Source organism: Chrysochloris asiatica, unplaced genomic scaffold (assembly GCF_000296735.1).
Source record: "Chrysochloris asiatica unplaced genomic scaffold, ChrAsi1.0 scaffold00135, whole genome shotgun sequence".
NCBI lineage: Eukaryota > Metazoa > Chordata > Mammalia > Afrosoricida > Chrysochloridae > Chrysochloris > Chrysochloris asiatica.
The window spans coordinates 5940867-5955765 of NW_006408653.1; the positions used below are offsets into that span (position 1 = coordinate 5940867).

A 14899-nucleotide genomic window follows, 5' to 3' on the forward strand; every position below is an offset into this window, starting at 1 on the left:
ATTATGAGCATTATTAATCTAAAGAGCATTGTGGCTCCAACATGGCTAGACCAACGTTTCCACTGGCATGTCCACGTGGGGGAACTCATGTAATCCAGATACTAGAAATAAGAGGGAAAAGGAGAAGCCATGGCAGTAGAGGTTTTGTTTTTTTTTTTTTTTTACCATTTCCATATTTGGGGGTACTGATGGGAAGGGGTAGTTGTGTTGATCTAGCGTCCCAGTCATCCCTCTGGTCGCCCCGGGCTGCTCAAGTTGCTGGCCAGCGCTCGCCCGCTCCGGAGCCAGGGTAAACGCTGCCGGGCTGTTGGACAGAGGAAGGAGTCCCGTAGGAAGCAGAGGTGGGGTGTCCAGGCTCCCCTGACCTCTGCCGCGCGAAGAACGCCTGGCGCGGAAGGTGTGCGTCGCCGGCCCCTCCTCCTGGTTCGTTCCCCCCGCCCCCCGCTCCGGGGACCCCCGCGCCGGAGGAAAGCCTCGCGCGGGGCGCCCATCGCCCGGCGCCCGCCCCCGGCCCTCCGCCTTCCCACGGCCCGGGGCTGCCTCCTCGGGCCGCGCCGGGGCCGCCCCGCACTGCGCATGAGCGGGAGCCCGGCGAGCCCGTGAGAGGAGCCGCCGCCGCCGCCGCCGTCCATTCGCTGCGGAGCCGGAGGAGGAGGGGAGAGGCCTGGAGGACACCAACATGGTGAGGCACTGCGGCCGCCCGCCCGTCCCGCCGGCTGGAGGCCGGCGCAGCCGCGCACCCCTGCCCCAGCCGCCCTCCTGCCCGCCGCGACCCCTTCTCTCCGAGCCTCGGCCCACGGCCTCCGTCCGCTCACCCGCGGAGCTCTTCTCCCCGCCGCTCCCTTCCTCCTTCGCCCCTTCCCGCCCGGGCGCCGCCGCTACGCGAGAGCCGAGGAGGCGGAGCGGAGCCGGGCCTAGTCAGGAGCCCCAGGGAGTTTGGGTCGCGGGGAGCGGCCCCCCCGGGGTCCCTCGCCGGGCCAGGCGCGGGGAGTAAAGCGTTGGGGCGGGGGGAGGGGATGGGGCAACGGCCTTGCCCCTGCCTGGCCCCTCGCCGGCTCCATTGTGTCTGGCTGGGACGGTGGTCCCGTGTTCCGGGTGCCGAGCCGGGCTTCCCCCGCCGCCTAGCCCGGGAGGAGGAAAGACTTTCCCGGCGCTTCTCACCTCCTCCGCTCCCGGCTCCAGCACCGGTCAAGTCGCACAGTCAGTTGTGCTTGGGGCGGGTATCAGCCCTTTTCCTTTCCCCATCACCTCTCGAGGCGTCCCTGGCTTTTGGAAGATGAGTTTCACTGACCAGTTGGTGGGGGTTATATTTACCCTGGCTACTGAGAACATGGGAGCCCGCTGAGCCTGGGGAATGGGAATGGGGGGTGGGGAGGGCTAGCAGGGATTAAGGAACTACAACCTGTTCTCATTTCATAAAATTAGGAAGAACATACTACCTTTTGAGTACATATTTGCTTGGAGTGGGAGGAGTAATTGTTTCATTATAGTAGTTAAAGGCCATTTGTGATTTTTAAAAAACAGTTTGTCAACTTACTCGCCTCCCCACTTTTGTTTGAAAAAAAAAAGAAATCGTTTTACAAACTTGAAGACCCTGTGTTGTTTTACAAACTTGAAGATCTGTTTACCTTGGTAATATGTACCTGACTGTGATGTGCTTTTTGTTTTTCAGAAGAGATGTTTGACAGTCTGAGCATGAGTTGAATTCCAGAATTCCATACAGGTTACTGTATAGAGTAGACATTAACGATGATACTGTCCTTTTATTCATAGGGAACAAAAAGGGGTATTTGGGGAATGTCTGTGTCACAGGAATGCTGTAGTGTTTTTTGTTTTCAGTTGCTCTTGTGTTTGCTGAATGACACTTTTTTGGCCTCAGTCTCCAGTGTGAAAGCATTATGGTATCATGTATGGATATGTGGTTTAGTTTGCCATATAATCAAAATTTGTGTTTTATGGTGAGCTCCATATAAATGCACAATCTATACTGGTAAGGTAACTTTGCTGTAGAGTACAAAGTTAATATTTGAATTGATACAGTGTTAAAAGATGCAACAGTATCTATACACAGCTTCTAATGTCTTTAAATCAACAGTTACAGACATTACTCCAGAAGGTTGCAGAATCTTGTGTAAAATGAGTAGTGAGCTTGAAGTAATGAAATGTTCTTGCCTGGTAAAGATTCTGTGAGAACAACAAAGTTCTGTTAACAGTAGTTAACCATAGTAACATTGGAATCCTCTAAGATCTGGTGGTGGTTGTATGCCACAGAGTGGTTTCTGACTTTGAGACTGTAAGTAAATCTTTACAGGAGCAGAAAGTCTCATCTTTCTCTTGAGGAGCAACTAGTAGATTCCAACTACTGACCTTGTGGTTAGCAGCCTAGCTCATAATCACTATGCTACCTGGGCTCCTTCCTCTTAAGATCTAGGCCCTTTATAATGTCCATCCATTCTTCAGGAATTCAACCTTCATGGGGTTCATGTGAGTTCAGCTTTGCTGACAGTGTATAATCCTCCTGTCCTTTAGGTTAAATTAGCTAATTTTGGAATTTAGCCACAACATAATGTCATTATACCAGTGGGGACAAGATACCAGTAATTAAAGTTCTTTCTGTGGTGGAGCTCAGTTCATGGCACCAGAATTGTCTTGCTTTGCTCATGATAATTTAAAATTTAAATTACCATGCAACCTAGTAGAAGTTAGCCCTTAAGAATTTTAAATTTAATGCCACTTGCTCTCCATCCAGCCCTGGATCTCTGGATAGTGCAAACAGTTAGCAGCTAAGGTGTTTTGGAAGAGTGGCCTGGTGATTTACTTCCAAAAATCAGCCATTTCTGTTCTGACACACATAGAGTCTCCATGAGTTGAAATTAACTCAGTGGCAACAGATTTTATTCCCCAGCTAATAACTATGTGTCAACTCCACGGTACATACCAACAACAACAACATTGCAATATAGTTAATATAGTGAAGTTGTTTGTTATTTACTTGTAACTGTTGCTTGATGAAACTTTGTAGCTAATGTTAGGCACAGCTCATTTCTAGAGCACATGTTATTGTTAATTGTAGGACAGACTCTGAAATACTTTGCAGAAAGAAAGGAAATGTTCAGTTAACTTCTCTGTCACTCACACACACATTTAAAAGAACAACAAATTCCAAAACTAGGTGATGTTAAGTTTTGAAAACATTTTTTTTTTAAATGCTTGAAGTTTCAGGTGTTTTTCTTATTTAGGAAAGATACCAGGATGGAATTTGATAATTTCTAAAGTTCCATCCAATTTTTGAATTTTATAATCTTAATGATTTTCATTAGATGTGTGAGAAGTGTGCAGACTGGTTTTTATAGACTCATTGCTCAGAGTTGTTAGAGCTGAAATGGCCTCAGATTATCCTAACTCAACTCTCCCCTCATTTCTTTTTTGCACAAGAAACTGAGGCCCAAAGAGGTTTTAAGGTTGAGATTGTGAGATCGTGGTAGAACTGAAATGATTTTTTCTTGGTTTAGTGTTTCCCACAGTATTTGTGGTACATGTAACTCTTTTAACTCTTGTTAAATCTGGTGAAATGGTTGAAAATTAGATTTAAGATTAAATTATAATATTCATATAAACAGGAAAAACCAAATGTTATAATGAATGAGTTGTAAAATGGATAATTAATGACACTAATTAAGCAGCTTTGGTTGCATAGTGGGTTATGCTTTGTGCTGCTAACCGCAAGGTCATCAGTTCAAATCCAGCAGTGACTCTGCGGGAGGAAGATGAGGCTTTCTGCTCCCATAAAGATTTATAGGGTCAGAAACCCGATGAAAGGTTTGCTGTGAGTCAAAAGCAATTCCACGGCAGATCACTGCCACCACCACCACCACCACCAATGACACTAATTACTTTTTTAATGGCTTTTTAAAAAATATGTGGACTTTGAGACATTAGATGTCACTTTCAAAACTAGCAGTGTTTATAATTCCAAACGAATGTCAGCCTGCACAGATTGTTGGCTTCAGGATTTGTTCCACATTCTTTTGCATATCCACAAGGAGAACCTTAATTGTTTTCAACACTGTTGAATACCTACTGTGTGCCAGGCACTGTTCTAGGCACTGGCGGATAGCTACATCATGGAACTATCAAGAACCGTTGCTCTGGTAAAGATTATGTTCAACTAGGCAGAAGCACTTAATAACTACTGTGTTAGAAAGCCAGAAGTGCTATGGGGGGAAAATAGAGCAGTGTTGGGGAGGGAGATAGGAGTGCTGGAGTAGGCAGGAAGTGAGGTTGCAGAATGATGGTAAACCTTACTAATTAAGGGAGTAAGCCAACCAGAAGCACAGTTTGAAAATAGTGAGACCACCAGTGTGACTGCAACTGAGTGTGCATGGTGGGAGTAGGTGATCCAATGGGCAAGCCGCGAGGATGGCATGGCAGGCAATGTAAGAATTTTGCTAAGAATGTTGCTAAGAGCCATCAAGTCGGTTTCGACTCATAACAACCTTGTATAGGGTTCCCAAGGAATGACTGGTTTTGAAATGCTGTTTTTTCATTCTGAAAGAAATGGAAGTCAGTGCAGTATTCTGAATGGTCTGTAAATCTTCTTGTTTCTTTTTTCCCCTAGTGCCCTATTACATTATATATAATTTTAAAGGAGTTTTTAAAGATAGATCTTTATTAGGTAGTTTTTTGTACTGTCTAGCACTTAGCTTTGTTATATAGAATTCTGTTTACGATAACTATCCAGTGTTCAGTAAGAACTAATTTGATTGAAAAAACAAAAAATAGTTGACCGTGTAGTTTACTTAGCCACAACAGGGTTAATAAAAACAAGCCAATAAACCCTCTTTCATAGTTTGCCTTTTGAATGGTTCTGGTGGTTTGTATGTAGTTTAATGACTGTATGCAGAAAGCTGGACCTTTAGGGAGAAAGGAAGGAAATGAACATTTATTGAAGGCATATTGTCTGCTAGTCAGACACTTTACAATTATTACCCTTATTTGTGGAGTCCTGGTGTGGCGCTGTGGGTTAATGCGTCAGACTGCCATTTGAATTGCAAGGTCGGTGGGTCAAGCTCACCAGCTGCTCCTAGAAAACCCTATACAGGGTCACTATGGATCGGAATCAACTCGACGGCACTTAACAACAACAACCACCACCCTTATTTGGTGACTCGTGATGTGGCACTGTAGTATCAGAATTAGACTGGGAACCACAAAGTCAGCAGTTCAGACCTACCAGCTCCATCTCGAAAACCCTTTATAGGGTCGCTATGAGTCAGAATCGACTTGAAGGCACTTAACAACACCTTTATTTGGAGTCCTGGTATAGTGCTGTGAGATAGCTAACCACAAGTTCAAACTCACCAGCCACTTCTCAGAAATCCTATGCAGAGTTGCTATAAGTCTGAACCCCTTGTTAAGATCTGGCTCTTTGGGTTAATGCGTTGGACTGCAAAGTTGGTTTGAACTGCAAGGTCAGCAGTTCAAGCTCACCAATAGCTCCTTGGAATCCCTGTACAAGGGTTGCTGTGGGTTGGAACTGACTCAATGGCACTTAACAACAAAAACCCTTATTTAGTCTCTACTGCAGCTTGTGAGATAGGCATTACTACCTCCTTTTGGCATGTGGAAATGGAAGTATTGTACTTCTAAATGGTTTGATTAAGGTAAAGAGCTAGGACACAGCAGAGCAGCTATCAGCCTGTGCACTGTATGCCCCTACATTCCCTTTTATCCAACAAGCACCCTTTGGTACCCGTGTGGACTCTGATTAATTTCACCCTTTGATTGGCTTCTACTTTACCATAGTTTCCATTATCAAATCAAATCATCTGATATAAATAATTGAAAAAGCCATTTTGGTGCATGTAGTAAAACAGCTAGAAGGAAAAGTAACCCACTGTGGTGGTGGATTTTTTCCCCCAAGAGTAGATAATCACGTGAATCAAGTGACTCTTTCACTTAGTTTGGGTTCTAAGCATATTGCAAGTCTCGGAGAAAGTCTCCTTTGAAATTTCAGTGTGTGTTGTTAAACTTCTGTTAGTATTAACCATGACATTTGATGATGAGAAATAGTTCCAAATAGGTTTCAGTTGCTTTGTGGACACAAACAAGCTCTTGAATAACCAGCTGGCTATCAGATTTACCTCGCCACTTTAGGTACATACCCCCATTCAATAAAAAGCGAAAACAAAGATGGAAAAAAAAGGCACTAAAGCATCTTTTGTCACTTTGTAAAATTCCTTTTATTTAGTTAGTATCTAATCATTCAGTGTAATTAGGTTGTTGTCAGCTGTATAAAATTTAAAGAGAGATTTACTTAGTTATTATCTAAAAAACTATATTGCATTATTCTTTGAATCTCTCAATGTGGAAACCAGAGATAAATTTTTTAAATACCTAGCTCACTCTCCTGTCTTATGTAAAGTCTTTTTATGTCATTTCAATAAATGGTCAAAGTGCTTACTATCCATAGAATTATTATATATCTGAATTTGGGAGCTAAGAAGATACTGTTTTTGAGGCCTTCAGGTCAATTCTGACTCAGCAATCCTGTATACAATTTTGGAGGTGTGACTGGTGGGTTTGAACAGCCAACTTTGCAGTGTAGCAGTTCAGAGCTTATCTGCAGTGCCATACGGGACTCGGGCATGTCATTTTTCAAAGATCACTTGTTATCTTTATGAAGCAAATATTTCCTGACTTGTATATACCAGTCGTCATAAGTTCTTTAACTACAGAACTTTTAACATTTTCATTTAATTATTGAATGGATTATTTTTGCCTCACTAACTTTTTTTGTCAATTTGAAATTTATTTAGAAATGAAGTTTATGGTCAGGAGAAAGCAAATTTGATTCAGCTGCCTTGTTAGGTGTCTAAGACATAAGTTTGGGAGACTAATTTGAAATATGAATGACTAACACAAGTACTTATATCATTATAGATAATGAATTAGCAAGTTATTTTTAATAATCAATGTGGTTTTCTCTAAACCAAAATAACCAAAACATGTATTCTATTTACTGTGGTAGTTATTGTTTGAATAATAATTATAGATATGGGAAGGAGAAAATTCCTTAGATTTCCATTAATAGAATTAAAAAAAAACTGTGAGGTAAATTTTATAGAAAATTACAAAGCCAGTTAGAACCTTTTGTAGGGATTCTTCGTGAATTATTTTTTGTAGTATTACCATTGTGTGCTCTATAATTGTGTGGTGTTGTAGGATAAGCACTGGACTGTGAACCACAAAGTTGGTGGTTCAGATCCACTAACTGCTCCTTGGAAACCCTGTCAGAGTTACTGTGAGTCAGAACCAATTTGATGGCACTTAACGACAACAACAGTAATTACATAATATGATCTAGTCCTCATTTGACTTAGTAGTGTGGTACCTCTTAAAGAAAATGTAACTGTCAGCCAAAATGTGGGAAATTTATGACTCAGTGATATATAGGTACAGATCTAAAACATATGTAATTATTCTAAACTGTAGATTATAGTTGAAAAGAATATGATTAGAAGGTTTTTCTTTATTTTTGCTTAATATTTGAAACTGTACACATTTCCATACATTTTCTGGCCATGACCTGTAACCTGCATGTGTGTCATGGTTGTCCTCCTCTGCCAGGGTTGCATGCCTTCTCATTGGAAAAGAAACTTTTATGTCTAGTGCCCCTGGTTATCTGCCTCTGTGCATTTAAAGCTATAGATTGTAGCCACTTGGTTTTGCCAGTTACCTGTTTTTAAAATAGCCTGCAACAGGCCTAACATTTTTGTTCTTGTATTACTTGTCTTAAAAATAACCTACTGCCCTTCCCCCCTCCCCCCAGAAAAAACTCCCATATGGAAATTCCATCCCTTTGGTGGTGGTGGTGGTGGTGGTGGTGTGCCGTGGAGTCGTAGTGACCCTGTATAGGGTTTCTGAGGCTGCAAATCTTTACCCGAGCAGAAAGTCTCATATTTCTCCCCCAAAGTGATTGGTAGATTCACACTGCTGATCTTTGTAATCCATTACACTACCAGGCTCCTTTCCATCCCTATATTAGTCTTTTGTGGAATCTGGTGTACTGCAGGATAATGTGCTGGACCACAAGGTCTGAACCACCACAAGGTCAGTGGTTCATATCTACCAGCTGCTCCTCTGAAACCTTATATAGGGTTGCTGTGGGTCGAACCAACTGGATGCCACTTAACAACAACAATTAGCCTTTTAATTGGGTTAAAGGAATGCGTAACAGGGAGCTGTTCATCAGAATGCAAATTGTTTACATTTAAAAGGTGAAGTCAGTTACTTTGACTTTTCTATAAAATGGTGTGGTGGTGGCCATGTGCTGTGGTGGTGGTTATGTGCCCTGGTGGAGTTGGTTCTGACTCATAGTGACCCTGTACAGGGTTTCCAAGGCTGTAAATCTTTACAGGAGCAGAAAGCCTCATCTTTCTCCGCGGAATAGCTGGTAGTTTCTAACTGCTGACCCTGAGGTTAGCAGCCCAAAAATAGGTGAAGAAATAGTCTCAATTACTCTCCCCAACACACTCAATGATTGCGTTTTGTCCTTTTTATTTTCCCTTTCGCTTAGAGACAAGTATGTAATAAATAAAAAGATTGCATACCTTGTAGCCAGGCATCATCGGTAAATTAGAATTAATGATAACCACCTTGCAGAATTGTTAATAATTAAGTACCTAGCATAGTACCTGTAGTGCTATAGAATAATCACTGGACTGTTAATCACAAAGTCAGCAGTTCAAATCCACCAGCTGCACCTTGGAAACAAGGTCGCTATGAATCATAACTGACTCTTAAGGATACTTAACCATAACAGTTGTTGATCAGTGCCATTGAGTTGGTTTCAACTCATAGTGATCCTGTATAGGCTTTCCAAGCAACAGCTGGTGAGTTAGAACCTCCTACCTTGTGGGTTAATGCACCAGACTGTAAAGCTGTTTGAACGGCAAAGTCGGCGGTTCAAGCTTACCAGCTGCTCCACGGAAACCCTATACAGGGGCGCTATGGATTGGAAACGACTCAACGACACTTAGCAACAACAACAACCTTGTAGTTCAAACCGAGCTTGAAGTCAAATATTTGTCCTATGGCTCCACACCAGGACTCCTGGCTCACAGTAGGAGCACAATAATGCTAATTTCTAGTTTTCTGATGATTATTTATTATCTTTAATACATAAATTTTCTTGTGTATTTTCTATTTGAAGGGTTCTTCCTTCCTACATAGACATGTAAGGAGTCCTTACTGTGTGCTAGTTATATTTAGTACTAGGAGTTTAATCTAAATTAATTCATGTAACTGCCACGCCCTTTTTACAGATGAAGAAATTGGAGCACAGAGATATTAAGTAATTTTCCCAAATTAAGAAGGCAGAGCTGGGATTGAAATCCTGCCAGTCTGGCTCTGGAGTTTGAAGTCTTAACTAATCATGATATTATATGGCCTCTCTGTGCAGGTATAAGGGAAGAGGATTTCTAGTTTAGTCCTTCCTAGATTCTTAGCCTGACTTTGTTGCAGTAGAATTTTGCCTCTGGGTAAAACCCTCTCTGGGCGGAGATAGTCTCCTTTGTGGAATTGGTTTTTCCTGCACTTTAGATTTCAGACCTACAATCTATGGGGGAACTTTTTATAGATTAGTAATGAGATGTTGGTAACATTTGGCTACATATGCTGAATACTATGTATCATATATACTGAGTCCTGGTGTGATGCTGTAGGATAAGCACTGGACTTAAGTGTCGATTTGAGCAGCAAGATTGGCAGTTCAAACTCACCTAGAGCTACTCCCTGGAAACCCTATACAAGGGTGGTTGTGGGTGGAAAGAGACTCAACAGCAACAATGTATCATATGTAGAAAGTCTGATTTCCTAGGCTAAAGGCAAAACTTACTGTTACTGTCAAGTGAACTGAACTCTTGACAGTGTCGTATGTCCGAGTGGCACTGTGCATTCTGTAGGGTGTTCAGTGGCTGGTTTTTTTTTTTTTGGGGGGGGAGTAGATCAGCAGACCCTTCTTCTGAGGAACCTCTTCTGGGTGGACTTGAACATCCCCCTCAACCCCCCCCCCCCATCTTTCTGTTAGTATGGAGTACTGCAGTAACTGTACCTACCACTCAGCGACTCTGGATTTCAGATGAGTTTAAACTGTTAATCATTTTGGGAATCACATGAGAAGACATCCTGGTGGCCCAGTGGTTAAGCTCCCTCTGCTTATGGAAAGGCCTGCTGTTTGAACCCACCAGTCAGACCATGGGAGAAAGACCTGGGAAGCATACAGCCTTGGAGACTGTTTGGGGCAATTAGACTCTGTTTTATGAGGTCATGAGTCGGAATTGACTTTGTGGCACACAACAATAACAACCAAGAGAATTTTAAAGTGTTTTTACCTTTTGTGTGCTAGATTCATTGAATCTGGAGACAACTAGAATTGAGTTAGAAAATTCTTTACAAAATATATAAAAGTCTAGGTGTCTGTTTCATTCTGAAATTCAGACAAGTGGTCACTTCAGGGTAAAAAGATGAGAATTCAGAATAACAGATTTAATAAAAGATCTCATTCTTTTTTTTTATATTGCTTACCCATAAAAATTATTTCTGCTTTGAAATTGTTAAGACTTAACTGACCTGAAAGTTATTATCCATGTTAAGTATTTTTTTTTTTTAAGGGAATCTAGAAAGAATTTCTTAACTTTATTATCCTTAATATTTTTCACTGTTAGAGCTTTTCTGAGCTCCCATTCTTCTATTCTGGTATGGCGCTGTGGGTTAATGCGCCAGCCTGCAAAGCCCTTTGAACTGCAAGGTTGGCGGTTCAAGCTTACCATAGAAATCCTATACAAGGTTGCCATGGGTTGGAACCAACTTGATGGCACTTAACAATTCTTCATGATAGATTTGGTAGGTTCAGTGGTAAAATATGCTTGACTATATTGCACTTAAGGTTATGAATCGGGCTACGAACCTGAAGGTCAGCAGTTCCAAACTACCAGCAGCTCCATGGGAGAAAGATGAGGCTTTCTACTCCGGTAAAGATTTATACCCTCGGAAACCTTGTACAGGGTCACTATGGGTCGGAACCGACTCGATGGCACTTAACAACAATATTGCACTTGGAGTCCTGATCTGGTGCTGTAGGATAAGCACTGCACTACTAACTGAAAAAGGGAGCTCTGGTAACATAGTGGTTGTGAATTGGGCTACTAAGCTCAAGGTCAGCAGTTAAAACTACCAGCGGTTCCGTAGGAGATGAGGCTTTCTGCTCCCGTAAAGATTTACAGCCTTGGAAAACCCTATACAGGGTCTCTGTGGGCTGGAACTGACTCGACAGCACTTAACAACAACACTAACTGAAAGGTCAGCATTTCAAACCCACCAGCCACTCCTTGGAAACCCTATACAGAGTCACTGTGAGTCAGAACCAACTTGATGGCACTTAACAACATACCACACATAGCCACATCCAAAGCATGTGTTTTAGTTTTCCACCCTCCAAATAAACCACTGTTTTAAATGTGAATCTTAAAGTCCTTGAGTGAAAACAGTATGAATATGGACCTGATTACTATCTTGTCTGTACTTTTATATTAGAAAGAAGAGCAAGAGCTTTCTACTCTTTAGATTATGATAGAATTTCTAATTTGTGTAATCTCGGATACAGTTATAATTTTCTCTTGCAAGAGAGAGCATTTCTCTCTCTTTCCCCTGTCACTGCCTCCTTCCCTCTTTTTGCTAGAATTGAAAACAGTCAGAATAATTTTTGTATATTTTATCTGCTTAACACTATTGAATCTCCTTGAAAATTGGTAATATGTGGATCATTTTAACATTCGATCACTCAAAGATTGTATTGCTTAATCTTAGTTAATGGCTACTCTGGTTTGCTTCTTTTAAGTAAATCTTAAAGTAAATGGCATATACTACAGTTGAGTGCTGAATAATGATTGTTGTTGTTGTTGAGTGCCATCGAGTCAGTTCCGACCCATAGCGACCCTGGATAGGGTTTCCGAGGAGCAGCTGGTGAGCTTGAACTGCCAACCTTGTAGTTTAAATGGCTTTGCAGTCTGGCGCATTAACCTACAGTGCCACACCAGGACTCTGCTGAACAATGAAAGCTGTCATATACTTGTGCTCTTAATAAGACCGTCATTGGGTTTGCAGTAGAAACAAAATCGGTCTGCTTTTTCTTACACCATTTTCTAGCCACTCTTATTTCCCTATTTATATACTATTTTACATACTGTATTTTAAATATTATGTGTTATGTTTTTGTACTGCCGCTGGCTAGTCACTTTTTCCCCCTTTTGTAAGTTGATAGAAATGTAAACCTTTGAGATCACATTTAAAATCAGAGCACTTTGACTGTCGCACCCATGTGAACTGGGAAAGGGTTGGGAAGGTTGCAGCTATACAATACCAGCTTTACTGTAGGACAGCATTTCACTCTAGCATAGTCTTTGAGACTACAAAACAGAGTGTGCTAGTAATAAGGGGCCCTAGTGGCACAGTGGTTAAAGCACCAGCTACTCTAGAAGAAAAATGTGGCAGTCTGGTCTATAAAGATTGCAGCCTTGAAAACCTTGTGGGACGGGGACGGTTTTACTCTGTCCTATTGTTATTAGGTGCTGTGGACTTAGTTCAGACTCAGGGACCTTATACACAACAGAACGAAATGCTGCCTAGTCTCTTGCCATCCTCAGAATTGTTACGCTTGAGCCTATTGCTGCTGCCACTCTGCCAATCTTTGGGGGGTCTTTCTCTTTTTCACTGACCCATTGAATTGGTTCTTTACCAAGCATGATGTCCTTCTCTAGGGACTGGGTCCTACCTGGTAATATGTCCCAAGTATGAGAGATGAAGTCTTGCCATCCTGGCCTCTAATGAACATTCTGGCTGTACTTCTTCCCAAAAGATTTGTTTGTTCATCTGGCAGTCCATATTATTTTCAGTATTCTTCAGTATTCTTCTCCAACTCAATGCATCAATTCTACCCAGTCTTCCTTATTGCCCAACTTTCACATACATATGAGGCTATTGAAAATACTATGACTTTGCTCAGGCTCACCTTCATCCTCAAACTGACATCTTTGCTCTTGAACACTTTGAAGAGGTCTTATGCAGCAGATTTGCCTAATACATTATATCATGATTTCTTGATTGCTGCTTCCATGAGTTGTTTTCTTTACACTGAGGTGCTGTGGTCTTTGATCTTCAACAGTATTTGAAGTCCTCTTCGCTTTCAGCAAGCAACATTGTATCTTCTGCACATCTCAGTTTGTTCATGAGTCTTCTTCCAATCCTTAAGCCACACTCTTGTTTATATACACCAGCTAGCTGAATTATTTGCTCAGTTTATTGACTGAATAAGTATAGTGAAAGAATACAACCCTTCTCTGCAATGCTGTCCATAGCTTGTTATGATCCACACATTTGAAAGCTTTTACGTAGTCAATAAAACACAGGTAAACATTTTTCTGGTACTCTCTGCTTTCAGCCAAGATCCATCCGATGCTAGCAGCCCCTCGTTCCATGTTCTTGTCTGAAGCTGGCTTGAACTTCTGTCAGCTGTACTGTTGTAGCTGTTTTTTAATGATCTTTAGCAAAATTTTACTTGCATGTGATATTAATGATTATTGTCTGATGATTCCTACATTCCATTGGTTCACTTCTCTTTGGAATGGGCACAAATATGGATCTCTTCCAATTAGTTGGCCAGATAACTGTCTTCCCAATTTCTTGGCTTACATGACTGAGGGCCTCAAGTGCAGCATCGGTTTGTTGAATGATTCCTGGAGCCTTGTTCTTTGCCAAGGCTTTCAATGCTCCCTGGACTTCTTCCTTCAGTGCCGTTGTCTCTGAACATTGGTTGAACATTGACCATTTCTTATTGGTACAGTGATTCTGTGTATTTCTTCCGTCTTCTTTTAATACTTTATCATTCAATATTTTTCCCATGTTGTTGTTGTTAAGTGCTGTCGAGTCGGTTCCGACCCATAGTGACCCTGTATAGGGTTTCCTAGGAGTAGCTGGTGAGCTTGAACTGTTGACCTTGTGGTTCAAATGACTTTGCAGTCCAGTGCTTTAACTCACAGCGCCACACCAGGAATATTGTAAGTAGAGGCTTGATTTTTTTTTTTTTTTTTTTCAGTTCCCTCAGCTTGAGAAATGCTGAATATATTCTCCCCTTTTGCTTTTCTAGCTCATTATAATGTTTTGACTTTGTCTTCTTTAGCTGGCCTTTAAATTTTTGTATTCATCTCTTTTACCCCTCCTCTTTTCTTGCATTTGCTTTAGCATCTCTTTTGACATCAGTTTTAGTCTTTTCCTTCCTTCCTTGTTTTCTTGATGACCTTATGCTCTCTTGCTGTATCATATTCTTGATGTCAGCCCACAACTCTTCTAGTCCTCAGTCATTGGTGTCTAATGCATCAAATCTGTTCTGGAGATGATTTCTAAATTCAGGTAGGATGTGTTCAATGTCATACTTTGATTCTCTTGGACTTCTTTTAGATTTCCTCAGCTTCAGCCTGAACTTGTATATGAGCTATTGATTGATGGTCTCTTCCACAGTTTGCCTGTAGACTTTTTTTGGCTGATAATATGGAGCTTTTCCGCCATCTGTGAGATCTATGTGTATAATAGTGTTTTATGTTGTTTACAAAAGGTATTTGAAATGAATAGTCTTACAAAACTCTCCAGCATCGTTTCTGTCACCAAGGCCATATTTTCCAACTACTGATCCTTCCTCTTTATTTACAACCTTTGCATTCCAATCACCAGTAATTATCAATACCTCATGATTGCTATGCTTGATGAATTTCAGAATGAAGACTTTGGTAAAATTCTCTAATTTTCGTCATCACTGGCTTTAGTGGTTAGTGTGTAAATTTGAATT

General features: G+C 41.5%; 1 protein-coding gene across 1 annotated transcript in view; it reads left to right on the plus strand.

Annotated features, from left to right (window-relative positions):
• The first annotated feature begins 640 nt into the window (after positions 1-640).
• DCUN1D1 (DCN1, defective in cullin neddylation 1, domain containing 1) overlaps positions 641-14899 on the plus strand; it is a 56698-nt gene continuing 42439 nt past the window's right edge. Inside the window, exon 1 of the mRNA XM_006869815.1 lies at positions 641-682. Within this exon, the coding sequence (XP_006869877.1) occupies positions 680-682 (3 nt within the window). The 5' untranslated portion in view covers positions 641-679. The remainder of the gene's footprint in view (positions 683-14899) is intronic.